Genomic DNA, 22,912 nt, shown 5'->3' with positions numbered 1-22,912 from the left:
AAGAAAGCACCTCTATCAGCTTTGGTGAATTCTAGTTTAACTTTCCGGAGGCTATCTTATGAGTTTACCGAGGAGAATCGAACCCCTGATTTTAGTGTAGTAAATCAGTAGACTCAAACTCACCGCTGTACCAGCGGAGAACCCGGAAGTGTGTTTCTCTTTTATACGTTTTCTAAGCATTGTAACAAAACAAACACTTTAAATTTAGTTTAATTAAATTTCGAATTTGTTTCTCTTCGAACTTTAGACCCATATTTAATGGGTTTTCCAAATTAACTAATGGCTTTTTACCTCCGCCACGAAGTGTTGGCCATGTCAGATTTTCAAAAAAAAAAAAAAGTGTGTATATCCGCTGTTATCAACGGATGCATGACATTTTTGACAGAACAATATTCCACATATTTCCACCAAGTTTACTCACAAACTGATTATTTATGACTGAATTATACAGCAACAATAATGTGAAAAATCGGTCCCAATGTAATTTGTTTGTTTCTGAAATTCGCGCAAAGCTAAACGAGGGCTATCTGCGCTAGCCCACACTAATTTGGCACTGTACGGCTAGAAGGAAGGCAGTTACTCATCACCACCAACCGCCAACTCTTGGGCTACTCTTTTACCAACGAATAATGGGATTGATTGTCACATTACAACGTCCAATGGCTGAAATGGTGAGTATGCTTGGCGTAACTGGGATTCGAACCCGAGACCCTTCGATTACGAGTCGAGCGCCCTAATCACCTGCCCATACCGTGCCTCCCATATTAACAGATATTTTTTAGGGGGAGTGTGTGATGGGGTTCGTAACCTTGACCCTCCAAAAACTAATTACCTTTAAGTTGCACCATAGTCTAAACGTATTCCAATGTTTTTTTTTTCCAAATCCTTTAAGCTATTTTCGAGAAATCTTGCTGAAAATACAGACACAAACAGAGGTGAAAACCTAGCCTCTGTTCACCTTTAGAGGCAGAAATAAAATAGTTAATAACGAAGAAGGAAAAAAAAATTCTCTCAGTATATTATTTTATAACTGTATTTTACACGGAAAGGTTGCATTAAATGCTATTTTACAGAGTTATTATAATATATACATTAGGTTATTAATATTTCTCTGACTCTTGCTATTTTATGTCAATGTATTCCAATGAAGTATGTTTGACATATACCGATTACACACGCGCATGCTCATCCCCAAATAGAATGCATATTAGAATGCAAATTTTAATAGATGTATACAGTTTCTGTTGTACTAGGCATCGTAGTCTATTTACATATACTTAGGTCTTATTTAGTCTTGAAAATAAAACCCAACGTTTCTATCATAAATCGTAGAATACGGATAAAAAAAATGTATGAACTCATCAACCAATCAATTCCTTGGAAGCTAATATGGTGAATATGGTACACTTGCCACAGTCCACTGAGATCGTTATAATTTAGACTGAACTTTACGAAAATGTTTGCTGTTAAAACTAATATTAACTTCCAATTAGAGTAAGCTGCTTACTTATTGTGGAACTAAAAGTCAACCGGGTAGTGAGATTAGCTGAGTAAATATATTGGTCTTATAGTCTTAAATGTACAGACTAAAATGCGTTGTTTCATCAGTCGGGCATTGCATGGCCAGGCGGGTTAAGGCGTTCGAGCCGTAACCTGCGGGTCACAGGTTCGAATCCAAACATGCTTGCTCTTTCAGCCGTAGGGGCGTTATAATGTTACGGTAAGTCCCGCTATTTGTTGGTATATTATATTATTTAAAAGTGGATATAATATATGCAAATATTCTATCAGATGCATTCTAATTTAAGTGGTTTTTACATAATGAAATTGCTGTTGATTTTAAATTACTACTTTAAATGCTATGATATTTCCAGAAAGATTCACTAGATGTAATGAGATTATATTTAATAAAGCATTATTAAATCACTAAGCTACTGATGTGATACATCTGATAAAGATGAGTAAGACATTTCTAAGACCTGCACTTGTGAAATAAATTAATATCTTTTATTTTATGTCATGTTACGAGGGTATAATAATGGCCCGGCATGACCAGGTGGTTAAAGCGCTTAATTCGTAATTGTAGGGTCACGGGTTCGAATCCTCGTCGCACCAAACATATTCGCCCTTTCAACTATGGGGGCGTTATAATGTTACGGCCAATCCCACGATTCGTTGGTAAAAGAACATCTCAAAGGTGGTGATGAGTAGCTGCCTTCCATCTAGTCTCATACTGCTAAATTGTGGACGGCTGGCACAGATAGCCCTCGTCTAGCTTTTCCCGAAATTCGTAAACAAACAAGTATAATAATATCGTTGTTGGTGAAGCAGCTGTGAAGGTCGTTTTTGATTGCATGTTAATATTTAAACATATATTTTGTGGTAATTGATAGAACCAGCATATTACATCTTCTTGACTCATAAAGGCCCTAAAGTAAAGATCAAGTTTCTCTGCTATTCACAATTTCATAATTACTTTCGTAGCTACCGCAATAGGGGTCTGTACTCGAGAAAACAAAATTCAACCATCAGACATACTGCAACGGCATTCACGCGCGTGAACAATGACAGAACGAGAGGGTCTAAACAATATAGAACATGGTGCCCCAGGATCCTTAGAGTCCGAGAACACAAAATTAGATGCGCCAGATTCGAATCCAGCGACTCTGAAAACCTACTCTCAGAACTGCTCATTATACCTAGGTTCCTTGTTGGAGACTCGTTATGGAGCCTCATGATACACAAATAAGTTAAACAAATAAGAACACTCTTGGTCCTCACCGAGTTCTTCTTCAGTTTGGTCCTAGTAGTTCCAAAAATGTGGGAGAAATTCATCGGCAAACAAACTGAAAACACGCGACGTGAGTTTACAAAGTATGATTACAATCTAACGATAAAGGAAGTCATTCTCTTAAAAAAAAAAAAGAAACTGCTCCAGTTTTACGTATGAAAAGAAACCGGAAACTAAAAGCTATTTTGGGAAAGCATTGAAATCTCATTAAATGTGTGAAGAATATTGGAAGTGGGCACAAGTTTGGTAACAAAATAGACTCACTTGTAACATGACCGTAAGCTCCTGCAGCACTCATTCATTGAAAATCAATCTTCTTCACTGAAGTTAAATCAACACTGTTTCTACGAAAATGGTTACTGCTTATAAAATCACTATGAATATTTAATGATGAAATGTAATGACAACCGTAATAAAAAGGGTTACAAGCTGGAATAGTTTTAGACTGTAACGTGTACTTTTTGGACAAACTGTAATGAAGGTGGTTTTTATAACCACGATCGACGTTTCAATGTAATATGGAAATTATGGTTACAGTTTCTGCCTTACTTAAAAATAGTGCATTGGTTTTTAAGTACAATTCCCATCAAACGTTAATGACATTAAACTATAATTATTAGTAAATATTCAGGTAATACGGTAGTGTTGATTTTGATTAAAACTGACACTTGTGTAAAATAAAGACCCTAAGTTGAATGGACATTATATTTGTGTAGTGTTCTAATGTCGTGATGAATGTTATGAATGTTCTCTTGATATAAATTACTGAATTACGCTACTGTGTATTACATGTGTCTTGTCTAATCAACAGACTGTTTTGAAATAGTTCGTCGGTTTTCCGTGTGACGGTTTTATGTATAATTACTCCGTATAAAATTAGATCATGGCCAAGTGGTAAAGGCACTCGACTTGTACCATGAAGGTCGAGGGTTCAAATCTCCATCACACCAAACATGATCACCCTTTCAGCAGTGGGGGCGTTATAATGTTTCGATCAGTCCTACTATTCACTGGTAAAAGAGTAGCCCAAGAGTTGGCGGTAGGTGGTGATGACTAGCTGCCTTCCCTCTTGTCTTACACTGCTAAATCAGGGACGGCTAGCGCATATAGCGCTCGCGTAGCTTTGCACGAAGTTCAAAACAAACAAAATTAGATGTTTCCGGAATTATTGTTCATTTCGTTATATAACCGTATAAGTAATACTTGAAGCTCTTTTTTTTTAAAAAAAAAGTGTCATATTTTATGTAGAACCCATTGGTTCTGACTGTGTATCCATTGTCTTTTGTTATATAACACACTGCTTGCTGCTGGCACGTGGTGTACAAAATTAGGCATATTGAAAAACTGGGACAGCGTTTACTTCCAGGTTTGTGTAATATGATAGTTTACAACATACAATACATGCAGCTGCGATTAAAGCACGGTTTCAGTGTAAAGTAACCGTACAACGTGCTCATAATCTAATGTCGTGAAATGTGAACACCCAGGTATTATTTACGATCTAGTTACTTGTAATTTGCCATGCTTGCAGGCAACTATATCACGGCGATTCTTGGTTTTTCTGACTGTTGTTTTTCTCTATTATTTTAGATGAATTCGGTTCCAGTTAACAAATTACACGACCAAGTTAATCTGTTGTCTACAAATTATTAAAATAAACGAGATGTATGAAGAGCAGGTATGTTTCAAATGTTGCTTTTTTATACTGTTTCACTGCAACTATCTGGAAATTTTATGTAGCATGACGTATTCTTCGTGACTTTACAACGTTTCTCTCAAAACGATTTTAAAGTTTATTTGCCATGCATTTTACTATGTTGTAATGCAGTAGAATTCTCTCTAAGCTAATTTATCATTATATATTTAAATATATACACTTATAAATACTTGCAAATTCTACTTGGAGACTACATGGAGACCACCCAGACATGAAGCACGCCTACGCTGAATTTTATAAGACTTGTCAGTTGGAGAAAGAGCAAATGTTAACATATCAGTATTTTTATATCGTCATTGCTGAGACATGCCATTTTCAAACAAGTACAATAAGTCAGAAATTGGCACCTTAAGATGTAAATTTGACTCAGAACACGTGCTTAAAAATATTTTCGGTTGAGAACTGATGGATGTAAATGAAAATAAATTTAGCCTTAAAGAACTGATGGATGTAAAAGAAAATAAATTTTGCCTTAAAGACAATATTTGTCCAGCATCTACAGTTTATCTGAACCTTCTGTCATTATAATTAAACATAAATACAATTTGAAATGCTGATAGAAGGGAAATACTTTACTACGCACCATAATGCTAAGAAAACAAATCAATTTAATACAAAGATACAATAACCTATAACCCGTACACTGTCGAAAGATGGGGGGCCGGCATGGCCAGATGGTTAGGATGCTTTATTCGTAATCTGAGGGTCGCGGGTTCGAATCCCCATCACCTACAATATGCTCCCCCTTTCAGCTTTGAGGTCGCTACAATGTGACGGTCAGTCCCACTATACGTTGGTAAAAATGTAATGCAAAAATAGACGATCGGTAGTGGTGACTAGCTGCCTTTCCTCTAGTCTTACACTACTAAATTAGGGACGGCTAGCGCAGATAGCCCTCGTGTAACTTTGCTCGAAATTCTAAACAAACAGTCACAACTGACATCATTTATGAACTCTTGCAAATGCAGCTTGTTTTTTTCTTACAAAGTGAATTCTGACTTTCAACCCTCTGTCGAAATCCCGAGAAACCACCAGCATCTCGTGCTTAACGTACCACAACAGTAAGCACACTTGAAACTAATATTAATCTATTGATCACCATTTCTACGCATGCTCGTAATAGTAAATAAATAAAGTTCAGAGAGCTGGAGTGGCCCAGCTCTTACTGAAAAACCGCTTAAATAAATCGTTGTTGAAGTAAACGTAAGATACAAGAACGGGTAAGTAGATGGTGCTATATATATAATATTCTTACGGTCGTAATCCTATAGAGTTTAATGAAAGAATACAGAATTCGTATCACAGGGTACATGTGTTTAAGCTTGATACCTTGTTAAAACATATAGTAATATATAAAACACAATTCGTATTACTGGGCACATGTGTTTAAGCTTGATACCTTGTTAAAACATATAGTAATATATAAAACACAATTTGTATTACTGGGCACATGTGTTTAAGCTTGATACCTTGTTAAAACATATAGTAATATATAAAACACAATTCGTATTACTGGGCACATGTGTTTAAGCTTGATATCTTGTTAAAACATATAGTAATATATAAAACACAATTCGTATTACTGGGCACATGTGTTTAAGCTTGATACCTTGTTAAAACATATAGTAATATATAAAACACAATTCATATTACTGGGCACATGTGTTTAAGCGATACCTTGTTAAAACATATAGTAATATATAAAACACAATTCGTATTACTGGGCACATGTGTTTAAGCTTGATACCTTGTTAAAACATATAGTAATATATAAAACACAATTCGTATTACTGGGCACATGTGTTTAAGCTTGATACCTTGTTAAAACATATAGTACTATATAAAACACAATTCATATTACCGTCGAACAGATACTGTTGGATAATTTCAGCTCTGATTAAGACAATCAAGTGAATGTGAGCGCAAGAGACAGATGCACATATATAGTCGAAGGTTGTTGTTTGAAAATAGACTAACTGTTATTTTATTTCAATTGAAATTATTTTGATTTTTAAAGTGTTCATTGAAAATTGAAATTGTTGTATACAGTCTGTTTTCTGAAAGATTTCACGGGAATCCAAATTTGTATTGACACTTCAAACCACATAAGTAAATTACAGTAAACTTAAATCTATTTGTCAATACACAATATATATAAATTGGTTGTAATTTAGCCTGCCTTACATCACTTATAACTCTTATAAGAAATTCACCTGTCAAATGTTTTTTTTAATTCAAAATGGAGCTTTGAAATTATAGAAATATCTCAGGAATCCACACTTTAATTTAATTATGTATGAATGTTCCTCGTAATTGATTATTTTATCTTTTTCTAATGTTCTATAAGATCAACCATAATCCTCTGCATCATAAATTAAAAATAATTCTCGTTTCCAACTTTTCTATTATTATGTATCATATTGTTAAAATACACGTTTAAAGAGCACGCGGCCCTTGATCTTTAGAGTTGTTGCATTTTTTTTTTTTTTTCGTGTTCACGTTTATCATCTTCCACTTGTCGACGAACTCAAAACCTTAATGAGACTTCTAGGGGGTGTTTTCAGTTAAGCTTGCCTCCCACTTGCGACCTTTTCAAACGAATAACATTATTCTGTAACGTTATAGAAGCCTGAATGCGAACGAGAATCGATGCGTCCTTATAGACTTATCAGAAGCTGATCCACCCCAACTCGAGTTAAGTATTAATTCTGTAATATTTTTCAAGGACATTTATCTATAGACACTCACTCGTCTTTTTAATAAAGTTATCGATAAAACAAAGACATATAAATATATTTTTACTGACTACTGAGAAATGTAGGTGATGTCCCTCTACTATGTGTACATGAAATAATGTTCATGTTGGCGTCATTACGACTCATCTCCGTTTACCGTGGCCGTATATTGCTTCCTATCCAGATCAGAATGTTCTAACTCATCCCAAGTTGATATTATAATGTGAACACGCAATGTGAATAGAACATAAATACGAATTTCAAACATAGAATACCTATTGAAATGTTCTATCGCAAAAATTGTATTTCTCACGGTTGTGTTTTCTCAGTAAAAATATTTTAACAGTAAGTTTCGTTCTTCTAAATAGAATTCTTGTTAGTTTCATAATCCACAACATAAACTCCCAGAGTGATCAAACCATTCGTTAAAATTATTTTTCTTTTTCACTTCAGACATAAAGCTTCTTTAAACATCACTGCGTAAAAAGGTAATAAATATTTTGAATCCTCACGTGAATAATTTTGAAACACCGTGAGTAACATATCATTTTGACACACTAACGACGTGATATGTCAGTTTGAGCTAAGAAAACATATACGATGGGAAACACCATAGAAAGTTTATTTTTGAAACTGCTTATGTAAGATGATTTTGTTCGTTTGTTTGTTTTTCAATTTCGTGCAAAGCTACACGAGAGCTATCCGCGTTAGCCGTCCCTAATTTTGCAGTGTAAAACTAGAGGGAAGGCAGTTAGCCGTCACCACACACCGCCAACTCTTGGGCTACACTTTTACCAACGAATAGTGAGACTGATACTCACATTATAACGCCCCAACGGCTAAAATGGCGATCATGTTTGGTACGATACAGATTCGAACCCGTGACCCTCGGATTGCGAGTCGAAAGATGGTTTAACTTAACCATCTTTGTCCCTACTGAAGTGAAGATCTTACACAGACGGAGCACAGGCTTCGCCAACATATACTGATATACATCATCCGTTATGACAGAAAGTTGACAACTTAACCGATAATGGTAATGAGATATATATAAATATATACGTATACAGTTCGTGACTCAAGTTTTGATTAACACGATAACCACAGGTGGACCTATAGAAGTTTCTAAAACAGTCACAAAGGTGACAATTAAATATATATTTCACTTGCTGGCTAATGAATTTCAAACACTGCGTCATCTCATTGGTATTGGTGATCTGAAGACAATTAAAATAATCAAATTGGTTGTATAACATCTAATTTCTTGACAGGTGATAAATGAATAAAGGTTTCACCTAGAGGTACTTGCGGTAATGTATCAGGTCTTGATAAAGGCAAAAGATATTCATAAGTCTAATTTCTTTTCCATGAGTTTTTGAAGTACCTAAAAATGCCAGCCCTCTGACTAATGCTAGTAGTATTTCAGACAATACCTGTTTTGTTCATGAGTAGTAAATTTAGTCACCGTAACGCTGAAGTTCCTTCTGGAATAATTACTGCTTTCAGACTTTACTTTGGCTATAAGATAACAACGTTACTTGTTGGATTAGACAATGTTGGCGTTATAACTCTTGTCTTATGATCTTACACGTAAGAACTGCCAACGGCCAAGATACCTGTCAACGTAATTTAATTTGGTATCTTGTATCAGCTCACTTTAAAAGCAAAATGTTTCAATCGTTATGCACATGCGTAAAATGGTCGAAGCCGATTTTAGGCTGTGACGAAAACACCACTTAAAGACAAGTTATCCAAAATGTCTCTCGCAACAGAGTACATTTATTGGACGTAGAAAAAATGTATTTACAAGTTACAAATGTTTTACATAATCACTAACAGCGTATAATTTTCCTTCGATAAACATGAAGCGTAGAAAATCCCAATGGTTCGAATGAATAAATAGTGTTTTAAAATGTAATACTATTGACTTATGATAAATACAATTGATTATAATCACGCTTCGCCAGCAAAAGACATTGACGTCATAACAAACATACCAGACGTTTAAACAAAGTCTCACATCAGCTTTAACAGAGTTATAACACATTATATAATGACATCAAAACAAGCAAATGTTTGTATAACTGAGGAATATTCTCGTGAAAAATAACATAAAACCTGTATAAGGAGAAAGAAAGATCACATAACTCACGACTTTAATTATTTGCCAAACAGGCTTTTATTGCTACGAACACGTAGATTACATGAACATAATTTAGTTTGTTTAACAAACCAGTAGATGGGAGGTTTACGGTTGTGTTTATCGCTGCCTTCCCGGGTTCTACTCTTCACATGTTTAATACATATATTTACTGACATATTCTACTATGTTGTTAGACCAAGTGTGAACTCAAAAACTCTCTAATGTTTAAACGTCTCGAAAGGAAGGAAGTTGTTTGTGCAGACAAACGAGCCACTTTAAGTATAGTGTGACAGAAATAATGGAGTGGTGTTTTTATTACAAGATTAAAATTCCTTAACAAATGGGACAACAGAGAAGATGTAAAATATGGATTGTTCTTTATGTGATTACGTGAACTCAGTAAAACTCGTATATAGGATATGACTAATTTTGCCCATTTTGTTTCACTGTCATATAACTTCCATACGAGTCGATTATATGTATAATTTTATTTGAAAATTTCTCCACCCTACTCTAGCCAATCATGAAGTTTATAGTTATAGCTGCACTAATCGGTCTGGCGTTATTGGTAGACACAATCGTGGGTTACGCCTACAGTATAAACGGTAAGTAAAGTGAGTTTTTTTCACTCTAAATAACATTTTTTTTATATTACTATGCCTGAGCCGTATTAATTAATTATGAACGATTATTAACCTTCACGATATTTATGAGTGGCCGAATGTTAAAATGACAATAAAAGTATATGTCGAGCTGTTTCAACCAATTATGAATGTTTATAAGCTTCGTGGTAATCACGTGTCTCTGAATATAAAACTGTTAAATACAAAAGAGGATATCATTGGTTGATTCAGAACATAAAACTGTTAAATACAAAAGAGGATATCATTGGTTGATTCAGAACATAAAACTGTTAAATACAAAATAGGATATTATTGGTTGATTCAGAACATAAAACTGTTAAATACAAAAGAGGATATCATTGGTTGATTCAGAACATAAAACTGTTAAATACAAAAGAGGATATCATTGGTTGATTCAGAACATAAAACTGTTAAATACAAAAGAGGATATTATTGGTTGATTCAGAACATAAAACTGTTAAATACAAAAGAGGATATTATTGGTTGATTCAGAACATAAAACTGTTAAATACAAAAGAGAATATCATTGGTTGATTCAGAACATAAAACTGTTAAATACAAAAGAGAATATCATTGGTTGATTCAGAACATAAAACTGTTAAATACAAAAGAGAATATCATTGGTTGATTCAGAACATAAAACTGTTAAATACAAAAGAGAATATCATTGGTTGATTCAGAACATAAAACTGTTAAATACAAAAGAGAATATCATTGGTTGATTCAGAACATAAAAATGGTTGATTCAGCAGTTACTGATAGGATATTCAAGATAGTAAACAGTGTAAAGGTTTCTTAACTGCACAAAGTAGAAAGTTTTTGGCAACGTTCCAATCCTGACAACAATAATTTCAATGATTGCTCTTGAGCACATTTTAACGTCTTATTTATATGGAGTTTTACACACAAGCATATAACATCTTGAAAACACTAGACGTCGCCAACAAAACGTTTATTTGTTTCTCAGTTACTCATTTAAACAGAAACTTAATGGAGCGCAATATTTCGTTTAGACAGATTCCAACTTTGAACAGGGTTAAGGTGAGACTTTATTGGCCGATTTGCTTTTCGAGTACAGTTAGTTGGCCGATTATGGTGTCAAGAGTATACTTTTATAGCGTCACGGGCAATTTAGAATAATAAAACTAGTATCTGTATACAGTAAAAGAAACTCGCTTGTTTGGCGCTGTTAACATTAGATAGCTGGCCTGCTATGGTGTAATTATCACCCTTCGAGACCACATGTTTCTTATTCATATAATCACTTCATCTATCGCAAATATGAATGGACGCTACACTCACTGGAAGCTTCGTGCAATGAGGTTATATTTGTATTAAGCACGCTTCGTGTAGCATAAACGTGTCAACAGGTGTATTAAAACGATAATAAAGCGACTGGGTCTCGTGGAAAGAAATGTTAACACTGTTGTATCCCTCTATGTTGAGAACAAAATAGAAATAAATCGAGGTTTCAGGTCTGGTAGGTAAGTGAGCTCCATAATGAATTAATCCGTAAACGAAAATATTTATTTGCTAACAAGTGCTAATTTATTTACTTAGGTTGGTAGTCATAATGTTTGTTTGCTGTTAAATACAAACTACAATTGGCTCAGTGCGTGTATCGAAACCCAATTTTTGGAGTTATAAGTTTTATATCAAGTGGCCGAGGGGGAACTGCACAGACTTAGCATTTTCAATGAATTAAAGAAATGATAAAAAATATATATATCTAAGTCTGAACTGTGTGTAAAACAAGACACAGGTGATTAGTTAAAAAAACATCTCGGAAGATAATGACTGAGTTACGAAATTAAATAACCTGTATTACTCTAGTAAGAATAATTTTACATCAATTACCATAATAAAAGCCCCCCGCTAGTACAGCGGTATGTCTCCGGATTTACAACGCTAAAATCAGTGGTTCGATTCCCCTCGGTGGGCTGAGCAGATAACCCTATGTGGCTTTGCTGTAAGAAAAACAAACCATAATAAAAAAAAAAAAACTAGAAAATTCATTAACCGTGTTGACAAATTTTATCACTTCCGTCCATGTTGTAATATTTACTCATTTAAATATTGTACCTAAATATAACAACGTTGTGCTTTCTCAAGAAAATGTATTACACATGTAGGTGTTACTTTACGTCATTAGCCTAACTTATCTATTGATTTAACGGTGTTAGTCACGCGAAAACTAAATAGCTTTTCTTTATAGCTTTAATATATTGGGCACGCAATGAATTAATGCTTTGAAGTTTGGAAAGATACCATATGTCTTCATAGTTGAAAGAAACACTTAAATATGGAAAAATGCCCTGTGTCTTTATAGTTAAAGCAAACACTGTAAGTTTGGAAAGATGTCATATGTCTTCATAGTTGAAAGAAATACTTAAATATGGAAAGATACCCTGTGTCTTTATAGTTGAAAGAAACACTCTAAGTTTGGTAAGATATCATATGTCTACATATTGGAAAGAAACACTTTAAGTTTGGTAAGATATCATATGTCTACATATTGGAAAGAAACACTCTAAGTTTGGTAAGATATCATATGTCTACATATTGGAAAGAAACACTCTAAGTTTGGTAAGATATCATATGTTTACACATTGAAACACTCTATGTTTGGTAAGAAACCATATGTTTACGTATTTGAAAGAAACACTCTAAGTTTGGTAAGATATCATATGTCTTTATAGTTGAAAGAAACACTTTAATATTTATATCGTTTTTGATATCTTCAACGGTTTCTTCATTACAAGTTTGAAAAGTAAACTCTTAATAGAATGTAACCACGTTTTTGTTGTAAGTTACGTAAGATAAGTATGTTATGTAAGTTGTTGTCCGAAATCTAACTTTATTAGAAAATTTAAAAATCAACTTCCGGGTATATTTGTTATTTTCTCCGAAAATTATTCCCAAAGGAAAACGAGGTAGTCAATCTCAAATAACCCAATAGATGGCGCTAGTATAACAAAGTATAAAAATAAAAGTGTGTTTTTTTCTTATAGCAAAGCCACAGCGGGCTATCTGCTGTGTCCACCAGGGGCAACCTAACCCCTGCTTTAGCGTTGTACGTCCGTAGACATACCGCTGTACTAGCGGGGAGACAAAAAGAAAATGTAATAAAATATAATTAATAACTGGTTCAAAGTATTTTTCTTTTATAAACTGTATAATTTAGAAGCAAACAGGAGGAAGAAACAAATCTTAAAGAGAAAAGGTTTATTAAGGATTACTGGAGATGTTAAAAAGAGAATTTCGTTGTTGATGCTGTGTTTTTACAGTCTCGAAACCTCCTGATATTTTTATTATGGGTTTATTATTTATATAGCATGGTATTAGAGAAAACACAAAAATTACTTACAATGCGTTAAGAAGTCGCAAAGGAACTAGAAACTTTCTACGTTTATAAGACATAAGTTCTTATTTTTTATAGATATGGAGTCTAAAATATTGGTTTATAATATTGTTTGTCTTTTTCCCTTCCCAAATATATTTGTTACAATTACAGTTTGTGTTAAAATGAGCTACGCAGTAGCACAGCGATATGTCTGCGGACTTACAGCTCTTGGAAACCTGGTTCAGATATCTGTGATGGGCAGAGCACAGATAACCTCTATGTTGCTTTGTGTTTAACTTCAGAAAACCTCTATGTAGCTTTGTGTTTAACTTTAGATAACCTCTATGTAGCTTTGTGTTTAACTTTAGATAACCTCTATGTAGTTTTGTGATTAACTTCAGATAACCTCTATGTAGCTTAGTGCTTAACTTCAGATAACCTCTATGTAGCTTTGTGCCTAACTTCATATAACCTCTATGTAGCTTTGTGCTTAACTTCAGATAACCTCTATGTAGCTTTGTGATTAACTTCAGATAACCTCTATGTAGCTTTGTGTTTAACTTCAGATAACCTCTATGTAGCTTTGTGCTTAACTTCAAACAAAAACAGACTTGTAAAAATAATATCGTCATCCAATAACAGGTTTTTCTGTTATATTTATAACAATATGAAATCACTGAAAAGTTTCAAAAAATGCTTTTTGGCCCGGCATGGCCAGGTGGTTAAAGCACTTGACTCGAAATCCGAAGGTCGCGGGTTCGAATTCCCGTCGCACAAAACATGCTCCTCTTTTCAGCCGTGGAGGCGTTATAATGTGAGCCCGGCATGGCCAAGCGTGTTAAGGCGTGCGACTCGTAATCTGAGGGTCGCGGGTTCGCATCCCGTTCGCGCCAAAGATATTCGCCCTTTCAGCCGTGGGGGCGTTATAATGTGCAGTCAATCCCACTATTCGTTGGTAAATGAGTAGCCCAAGAGTTGGCGGTGGGTTGTGATGACTATCTGCCTTCCCTCTAGTCTTACACTGCAAAATTAGGGACGGCTAGCAGAGATAGCCCTCGAGTGGCTATGTGCGAAATTCAAAAAACAAACAAACCATTTTTTTTTAAATATGTGTTTTAGATGAATCATATCGTCCTCCAAAAGACATTTCTGTTTTTTTCATCTTCACGTTTGATCAACTCATTGTTATTCTTTCTGATTCTTATCCAAACTGTAAACATATTTGATTATTTTTTGTTTTACATTCCATTAGAAGAACAGCTTGAGAAATACCGAGAGAAACTGCTGGAAATCTTGCCTTTAGCGTACAAGTAAGTAAACCTTCATCTTCCTCAATATTTTCGTTCCATTTGATACGATTATTTCCGTATTGATTGCAGACACATCTATACCATTTGTGAAAGCGATGGCCACGTTATTCAACCGATTCTTAGTTATGTAAAACACAGTCATTATCTGAGTTATTTTAATTAAGCTCTAAGACAACAGGTTTTAATTTTATCTAAAATATTGAAGCTCATTTTCTGGTTTACTATTTGGACAAGAATAGAAATCTGAAGGAAAATACGTGTACAGTATATATATGTATAATAATTATTACTATCCAACCAGTTATCTTACATTATAAATAAAATTCAATAACAGTAGAAGTGTACATAAAAAATAACATTAATATTATACCAATTGTAAAATAATACAGAATACAGAATATTTAGTGGAAAGCATTTGCGAAAATAACATTTAAAGTATTTGGAAAAGATTTTGTTTCTCTAGAAATTCTCCAAATAACAGAAATAAAATAAAGGAGTAGCAGCAACAGATAACAATTTCAAAATCTATAACATCGTGAATTTCATTATTAGTCACCAGGTGTAGGTCACCCTTTAACGTTGAATATAGAAAATACAGTAAGAATACGCTTCGTTGTTCTATTTAACAGACCAAGGCATGACCAGGTGGATAAGGCACTCGACTCGTAATCTGAGGGTCGCGGGTTCGAATCCCCGTCTCACCAAACATGCTCGCCCTTTCAGCCATGGGGGCGTTATAAAGTTACAGTCAATCCCATTATTCGTTGGTAAAAGAGTAGCCCAAGAATTGGCAGTGGGTGGTGATGACTAACTGCCTTCCCTCTAGTTTTACACTGCAAAATTATGGACGGCTAGCGCAGATAGCCCTTGTGAAGCTTTGAGCGAAATTTAAAACAAACAAATATAATTAATAAAACCTTAATCCCCACTCTATTCTAAAATACAATTAAAATAAGCTTGATTGTTCTATTTAATAAAACCTCAACCTCACTTTAATCTAAAATATAGTTACAATACGCTTCGGTGTTCTATTTAAAAGAAAACAAACACCCTCCACTCTATTCTAAAATACAGTTAGAATACGCTTTGCTGTTCTATTTAATAAAATCTCAACCTCAAACTAGCATATATATATATATATATAATGTGTGTGGAAAATTATTCCAACTACTACATTTCTCATCTTACAATTTAATGGAACATTAGAACAAATCGTATTACAATACTGAATTAAACAAAACAAAACAGAGAAGACAATCCTACGGTTGGCATTACGTCAAGTGATATGTTTTGATAATCATCACCAGTTAGAGGTATTACAGGATAAAGTTACTCTATATCTTAATCGGTAGCTCGATCACAAAATAATTCTACACAATAACACTTAAGGAACATTTAGTTGTGGGGGTAATTTATTATATTCATTTAATCATGAACACACGCTTGCATAGATCTAGGTGCAATGAATACAGTTCTTATTGGTATAAATTAGTTGAGGCAAAAAGGGAAATTTAAATCGTGTGGAAATTACGAACTATAAATTAATATAATATTATTTATTACTATTTATTCATCTGTAGGAGAACATGTATTCGACGAGGAAGGAGTTGTGACATTCGACCAAACTCCTGTTGCGGTGGCTCCTCCTGTCGGTGTAATCTGTGGGGAACTAACTGCCGTTGTCAGAGACAGGGCCTCTTCCAGAGCTGGGGAAGATGAGAAAAAAACACTTGACAAACTTGATGCTATAGGATCTGGAATGAGCTTTTTTTTTGTGGCTATGAAATAAGTGAACTTTCCCTTCTGGATACTTTGTTTGTTCTTTACACGCAGCTAATTAATGGCACATAAATGTCTAGCGATTGTTGGATTTCGCTGAGAAATACACTTTCTTGATAACGTGACACACATGCTGTATGCTATTAAATAAAAGTCTCATACAGGTACTATTGGTGAAATGTTTAACGCACTCCATTAAAACATCGCGTTTTTTATATACTCATTAATAATTTTAAACCTCGAAAGCTGAAATAACAGATAAGTAGAAAAAAAAACCCAACAGAAATAAATACATTTTATGAGCACACAGAATATACTATTTGCTTGCTTATATTGTAAATACTGGGAGCTGACTCTCGATGGACTCAGCAGATAGCCTGATGTGGCTTTGCTATAAGAAAACACACACACGCACCTGAAAGCTGAAAAACAAATACTATTTTATGACGTTTATAAATGAAAAACATATTCGAAAAATTGAAGTCATAGACAGTCGTTAAAAATTCTGGAAATAACGTGGTGTCTCTTTCGTCGTTTTTTTTTAAAGGAGTAACAATTAAATAGAGAAATAAATTCCAGAACTTTTCGTAAGGATTTTTTTACTTTATACGAATCAACGTGATTTCCAATATATAAAAAAAAAATAACATAGTCAAAGTTTCCAAAATTATTAATTTTAGTAATAAACCTTTTATTTCTTAATCCATATAAATCAGTATCTTGAACAAAGACCACTAATAGCCTGGATAAATATGGCTGGTGAATCAGAGTATTTGTAATAATAAAATCAATCAGATTTTAAAATGACATTTCTGGATTAATAAAAGCATTATTTTGAAGTATTTTATTAAGGAAAGCCAATGTAACGAAACTTAATAACTATTATTGCTAATAGAAACAAATATCTATATAAATTGTGTAAATTATAGGTAACTAGTTGATCAGAATAAGATTAAACGTATTCTGTGTGTATTGTTATACGATTAAGTTCCTAGATGACTGATATTAACAAAACAACGTGAACTATTCGAAAATATTAAAGAAGTAATCACTTACACTGTTCTCCAGTCAAACCTGACTACAATTAACGGAAGGTAACTACTCTCAAATTCAGTGTTAAGACCTGACTAGATCAACTTTTCTGAGACCAAAAGCTAAACTGGTACAAAATATAAAAAAAAAGAATCAGAAATGCCCTCATTCTGACTCCCAGCGTTGATACAATCTCTGATCTCTGAGTGCGTGACACTTGTCAGTTGATGATTCTCTGACGTCTCGTACATAACTGCCAAAGAGGTTTTGGAGGTCTTTCTGGGATTAGAACAGAAAGTCTTGCTGAATAATTAGTATAGAACAAATAAAATCTAGTGATTCACTAGAAATCGGTTATAAAACTGTTTCCCTGAAAAACATGGCCGACCTATAAGCCCAACTATACTGAAAGGTCCTCAAAAGGTACATCAGTCGTTACCGAGAAAATGTTTTCCAGACACAAACTTATTAAGACCTAATCTTGTAGAAGATCAGTACAGAGTCTTGGTGGTACACAAACTTATTAAGACCTAATCTTGTAGGAGATCAGTACAGAGTCTTGGTGGAACACAAACTTATTAAGACCTAATCTTGTAGGAGATCAGTACAGAGTCTTGGTGGTACACAAACTTATTAAGACCTAATCTTATAGGAGATCAGTACAGAGTCTTGGTGGAACACAAACTTATTAAGACCTAATCTTGTAGGAGATCAGTACAGAGTCTTGGTGGTACACAAACTTATTAAGACCTAATCTTATAGGAGATCAGTACAGAGTCTTGGTGGTACACAAACTTATTAAGACCTAATCATTTCTGGTGATCTCAACAAAAACTTGAAAGAACAGTGTGGCCAACTTTAAGACTAAATCGTGTCTTTTTAGCTTGAACTGTATTATTTTTTTTTACCACTCGGTTACTGGTAAACATTTCAGAAGCTACCATGAGATCCATAGGGAACTAATGGATAGTGGACGGGAAATTGAACATTGCCATGTTGTGTTGATAACAGTTAGTACTTTGCACAAATGACCTTTCACACCACGTTTAGTGTAGATAGTGTGCAGAACAGTAACTTGACAGTGTGCCCATAGTGTTATGGATACATCTGCATTTTTATGATTCTGATAGATCAACTAAGAGCAGTTCAGTGGTTAGAGTGATGGACTGTGGATTAAAGGAATCAACACTCATGTGTCCTTACTGAGAAAAATCTCCGCACTAAAGGTCCATAAGTGTGTCATAAATAAGAATAACTGTCAGTTCTCATTGGTCAGAAAAGAGTGTCCACTAGTTGGCGATGGATGCTGTTGACTTGTTGCATTCTCTCTAGTCTATCACTTTAAAACTAAGGAAGACGAGAGCAGATATGTCTAGAACATTTTGCGGGAACTATCTGAAAAAATCCCAAAAGAAACGCTGACTAATAGCCTCCATTTACGTCAAAATTTTCCATACCACACCAGCGGGTGAGGTTAAACGTTTTTGTAGAAACAATGACCAAACCAGAAAATAATCGAAAATAGCAAAACAGCTTATGATCAAACATAAATATTTAACGAGTGTAATATCTTCACATTGTGAGTAAAACGTGCAAAATCCCTCGAAATGTTGTGTCCATTCTCACACAACATGGCGGCGAAAGTTAAACAGATAAGTAATTACACATCTATTTTTGGCATTGCTTTTGAGTGTAATTTTACATACCTTATTAATTTGTAATTGCATTTTACACAGAAAATTTCTAAAGTGTAATATTTCATAATTCTTTAACTGTTTAGTACTTTTGAGGTACCTTAAAAACTTGGAGATAATCAACAATTCTATTTCCAGTTATTCCCAATCACAAATTGAGGAATAAGAATACGTTTCCAGTATTTTCTAAATCTACCAACAATTACTAATACCGAGAAAAAACACTCGGAGAAAATATCAATTATATAAGATTTATAAATATGTGGTAAACTAATTTGAAATTTTTTCTCGAGTGGGTTCCCTGCTAGTACAGCAGTAAATCTACGGATTTACAAAGCTAAAATCAGGGATTCGATTCCCGATGTGGTTTTGCTATAAGAAAACATACACACATACTTCTAGTGAATTTTATTTTTTTAGCTAAAGATATAGATAACTTATGGGTACAAACAAGTGCATCCTAGTGAAAAAGTATTTGTTTGTTATTAAATGCAAAGCTACACAATGAGCTCACCGTATTCTGCCAACCGCGGGTATAGAATCCCGATTTTAAGCGTTATAAGCACCTTTCATACACCAAGTTAAGCTTATAATGAGCTATATTTTACAAAAGAAATCAAAATGTAAACTAATCAAAACGGCTTAAACTTCTTATAATGGAAGTTGTTATGATTCACTTATTTTTTGTGATGTTTTTATTTTCAAGTTCTACAGAAAAACAAAACGTTTAAGCAATTTAGATTGTATCTAACTCAACACATTATATCACCAAAGCACACCAACTGCTCTGTATGGATCTATAATTGTTTAAAATTATCTAGGGTTTCCAGACACCCAAACTAAGGCACGGCATGGCCAAACGCATAAGGCGCGCGACTCGTAATCCGAGGGTCGCGGGTTCGCGGCCGAGTTGCGCTAAACATGCTCGCCCTCCCAGCCGTGGGGGCGTTATAATGTTACGTTCAATCCCACTTTTCGTTGGTAAAAGAGTAGCCCAAGAGTTGGCGGTGGGTGGTGATGACTAGCTGCCTTCCCTCTAGTCTTACACTGCTAAATTAGGGACGGCTAGCACAGATAGCCCTCGAGTAGCTTTGTGCGAAATTCCATAACAAACAAACAAACACTAAAAATAACAACTAACACACATTTTTTTACATATTTAACTAAAGTAATGAAATAAAAAATATCCACTATTTATAAATACAGGAAGATGTTAATTGTCTGCTATTTAGAAGCATACACACTCATAGTTCTCTGTTGAACAAAGTATCTATGTCTCTGTTCATTTTAATTTAGGGCAATAAAATAATCCACATAAAACATTTTCATCAAGAAACGTCTTAAAGTGTAAACTATATTCATTGTTTTTACCCTATATATAGAAGTTGCTCTATGGTCTCTAACAAACACTTAACTTATGTGGCTACTTACATGCCTGTCTCTACATTTGTGACTGCACTTGCCAGTTATAAATAGCCAATCCCAAACCCTAGTATGAAAATATTAAGTCTAGGTAGAGTTAAGGTCAGGTCATCTGAAGGTCCGGCATGGCCAGGTGGGTTAAGGCGTTCGAGTCGTAATCCGAGGGTCGCGAGTTCGAACCCCTCCTCGCACCAAACATGCTCTCCTTTTCAGCCGTGTGGGCGTTATAATGTGGCGGACAATCCTACTATTATTTGGTAAAAGAGTACCCCAAGAGTTGATGGTGACTAGTAGCCTTCCCTCTAGTCTTACACTGCTAAATTACGGACGGCTAACGCAGATAGCCCTCGTGTAGCTTTGCGCGAAATTCAGAAACAAAGAAACAGTTCATCTAACACTCTTAACAAATACCATCATAAATATTATTGTTTCTTCAGCTAGGTTTAAGTCATTTTTTTTTTAAAAGGGGCACGTATATTCATGTTCTTATGGAAACAACGACAGGAAAAAAAATAGTCACTCAATTTAAATATATACACATTTAATCATATAGACACTATGTAATCGTATGTAGTAATGTTTGGACATAATGATTAGCACGTTATTCAAACAACAAACAATATCTAACTTTAATTTTAAAAACAAACACATAAAAGGGACGCATCATATTATCTATCAGTATGCTAACATATACTTAATTATCTTTTACTACCTTTATAATCCAACATATTAATAACAACTGAAAATAGAAACTAGACTTTTATTTACGGTAAAACTTACACGTCACATTTATTAAAATAATGACGTGGTTGGGATCCGCTAATTCCATAAGCTGATTACAAAGATGGGCTACGGTTTTTGTTTTGTTTTGTTTGAATATCACTCAAAGCTGCTCGAGGGCTATCTGCTCTAGCCGTCCCTAATTTAGCAGTGTAAGACTAGAGGGAAGGCAGCTAGTCATCACCACCAACCGCCAACTCTTGGGCTACTCTTCTACCAACGAATAGTGGGGTTGACCGTCACATATAACGCTCCCACGGCTGAAAGGGCGAGCATGTTTGGTGCGATGGGCTACGGATCCTCTTAGTTTGTAAAAAGTGCACTTTGTGAAATAAGTAAAATTAACTAGATTACCAGTATCTTTATGCCATATAAACATACGTTACAGGTGTAACATTCAACTTTTACATCTTCTAAAAAAACATATATTTTAAATTTCATCTTTTATCAGCCAGCTTTTCAAACTTCCCGAAATTATTTCCAACAAGCGTCGAAGCGGCATCTGTTGAGCATTGAAGCAGTTGTAAATATTTTTAAGTGAGGTTTTTTTTGTAAGGTAATAGTGAAAAACGTTTTTTTTTTGTAAATTAAAAAAACATTCTTGAAATATTAAACTTTGGTTGGAAAAAATACGTTAAAGTAATTTTATTACTTCATTATTTCAATATGAAATCTCTACTCATATTTTCTAAGGTTGTAAATTTCTAAGGTCGTAGCCGTGTTAACAAAGGTTTTTGTTTTGAATTAAGCACAAAGCAGCTACACAATGGGCTATTTGTGCTCTGCCCACCACGGGTATCGAAATCCGGTTTCTGCAGGAGGAGATAAAAGCATTTAACGTAATCTCACTATCTCATGCAAGTTAAATATTTAAATAATAGTAACACTTTGTAAAGAGAAAATTATGGTAATTATATATATACATTTTATTAAGATCGTATAGTTACAAACACCCTTTTCTTAAATAGTTCGCTTCTCAGTAGGTCAGTGATAAAACCCGAGTTGCGAATCTTCGTGAAGTATTGAACAAAAATAGCTTTTGCTTAGCATTCGATTTTAAAAACAAAAGTCCTTCCACTCTATTGGCTCAGTGGTAAGTGCGTCATAAACTATAGCAAAGCCATATACTGAAACATAGCAAAGCCACATCAGGCTATTTGCTTCGTTCATCGAAACACGTAATTTAGTGTTGTAAATTCGAAGGCTAATCGCTGTCCCACCGGAAGACGCTCAATGTTATGTTTGAGGGCTTGTCACGCTACAAATCTGGCTTCGATATCAGCATTGGGCATAACATAGATAACCTACTGCGTATATTTGCGCTTAGCAACAAATAAACATGAATATGGCTTGGCATAGTTTGTTACTTAATATGTTTGGCTCGAAATCCGCGAGTCTCGGGGTGGAATCCCATCAGCGAACACGCTCACCGTTTGGGCTGTGGAGGCATTATAATGACACGGTCAGTCCCTCTACTAGATAAGTGTATCCTAAGAATAACTTTGAGCGAAAGTCAACAAAC

The 22,912-nt window shown here is 34.5% G+C and overlaps 1 protein-coding gene across 2 annotated transcripts; it reads left to right on the top strand.

Moving 5' to 3' along the window:
* The first annotated feature begins 4,439 nt into the window (after positions 1 to 4,439).
* LOC143256607 (xibalbin-1-like) lies at positions 4,440 to 16,629 on the top strand. Of its 2 annotated transcripts, none has more exons than XM_076514027.1 (4): positions 4,440 to 4,469; positions 9,904 to 9,991; positions 14,626 to 14,683; positions 16,264 to 16,629. In XM_076514027.1, exons 1-4 carry the CDS (start codon positions 4,455 to 4,457, stop codon positions 16,400 to 16,402), a joined length of 300 nt encoding a protein of 99 aa, XP_076370142.1. In that variant the 5' UTR covers positions 4,440 to 4,454; the 3' UTR covers positions 16,403 to 16,629. The 2 variants fall into 2 exon arrangements, with proteins under 2 accessions (XP_076370142.1, XP_076370143.1); XM_076514028.1 differs by lacking the exon at positions 4,440 to 4,469 and adding an exon at positions 5,581 to 5,728.
* Positions 16,630 to 22,912: the final 6,283 nt, after the last annotated feature.

The sequence above is a fragment of the Tachypleus tridentatus genome, chromosome 7 (genome assembly GCF_004210375.1).
Source record: "Tachypleus tridentatus isolate NWPU-2018 chromosome 7, ASM421037v1, whole genome shotgun sequence".
Classification (NCBI taxonomy): Eukaryota; Metazoa; Arthropoda; class Merostomata; order Xiphosura; family Limulidae; genus Tachypleus; species Tachypleus tridentatus.
The sequence above is the reverse complement of the archived record's forward strand: the minus strand, read 5'-3'. Positions and strand labels throughout refer to the sequence as shown.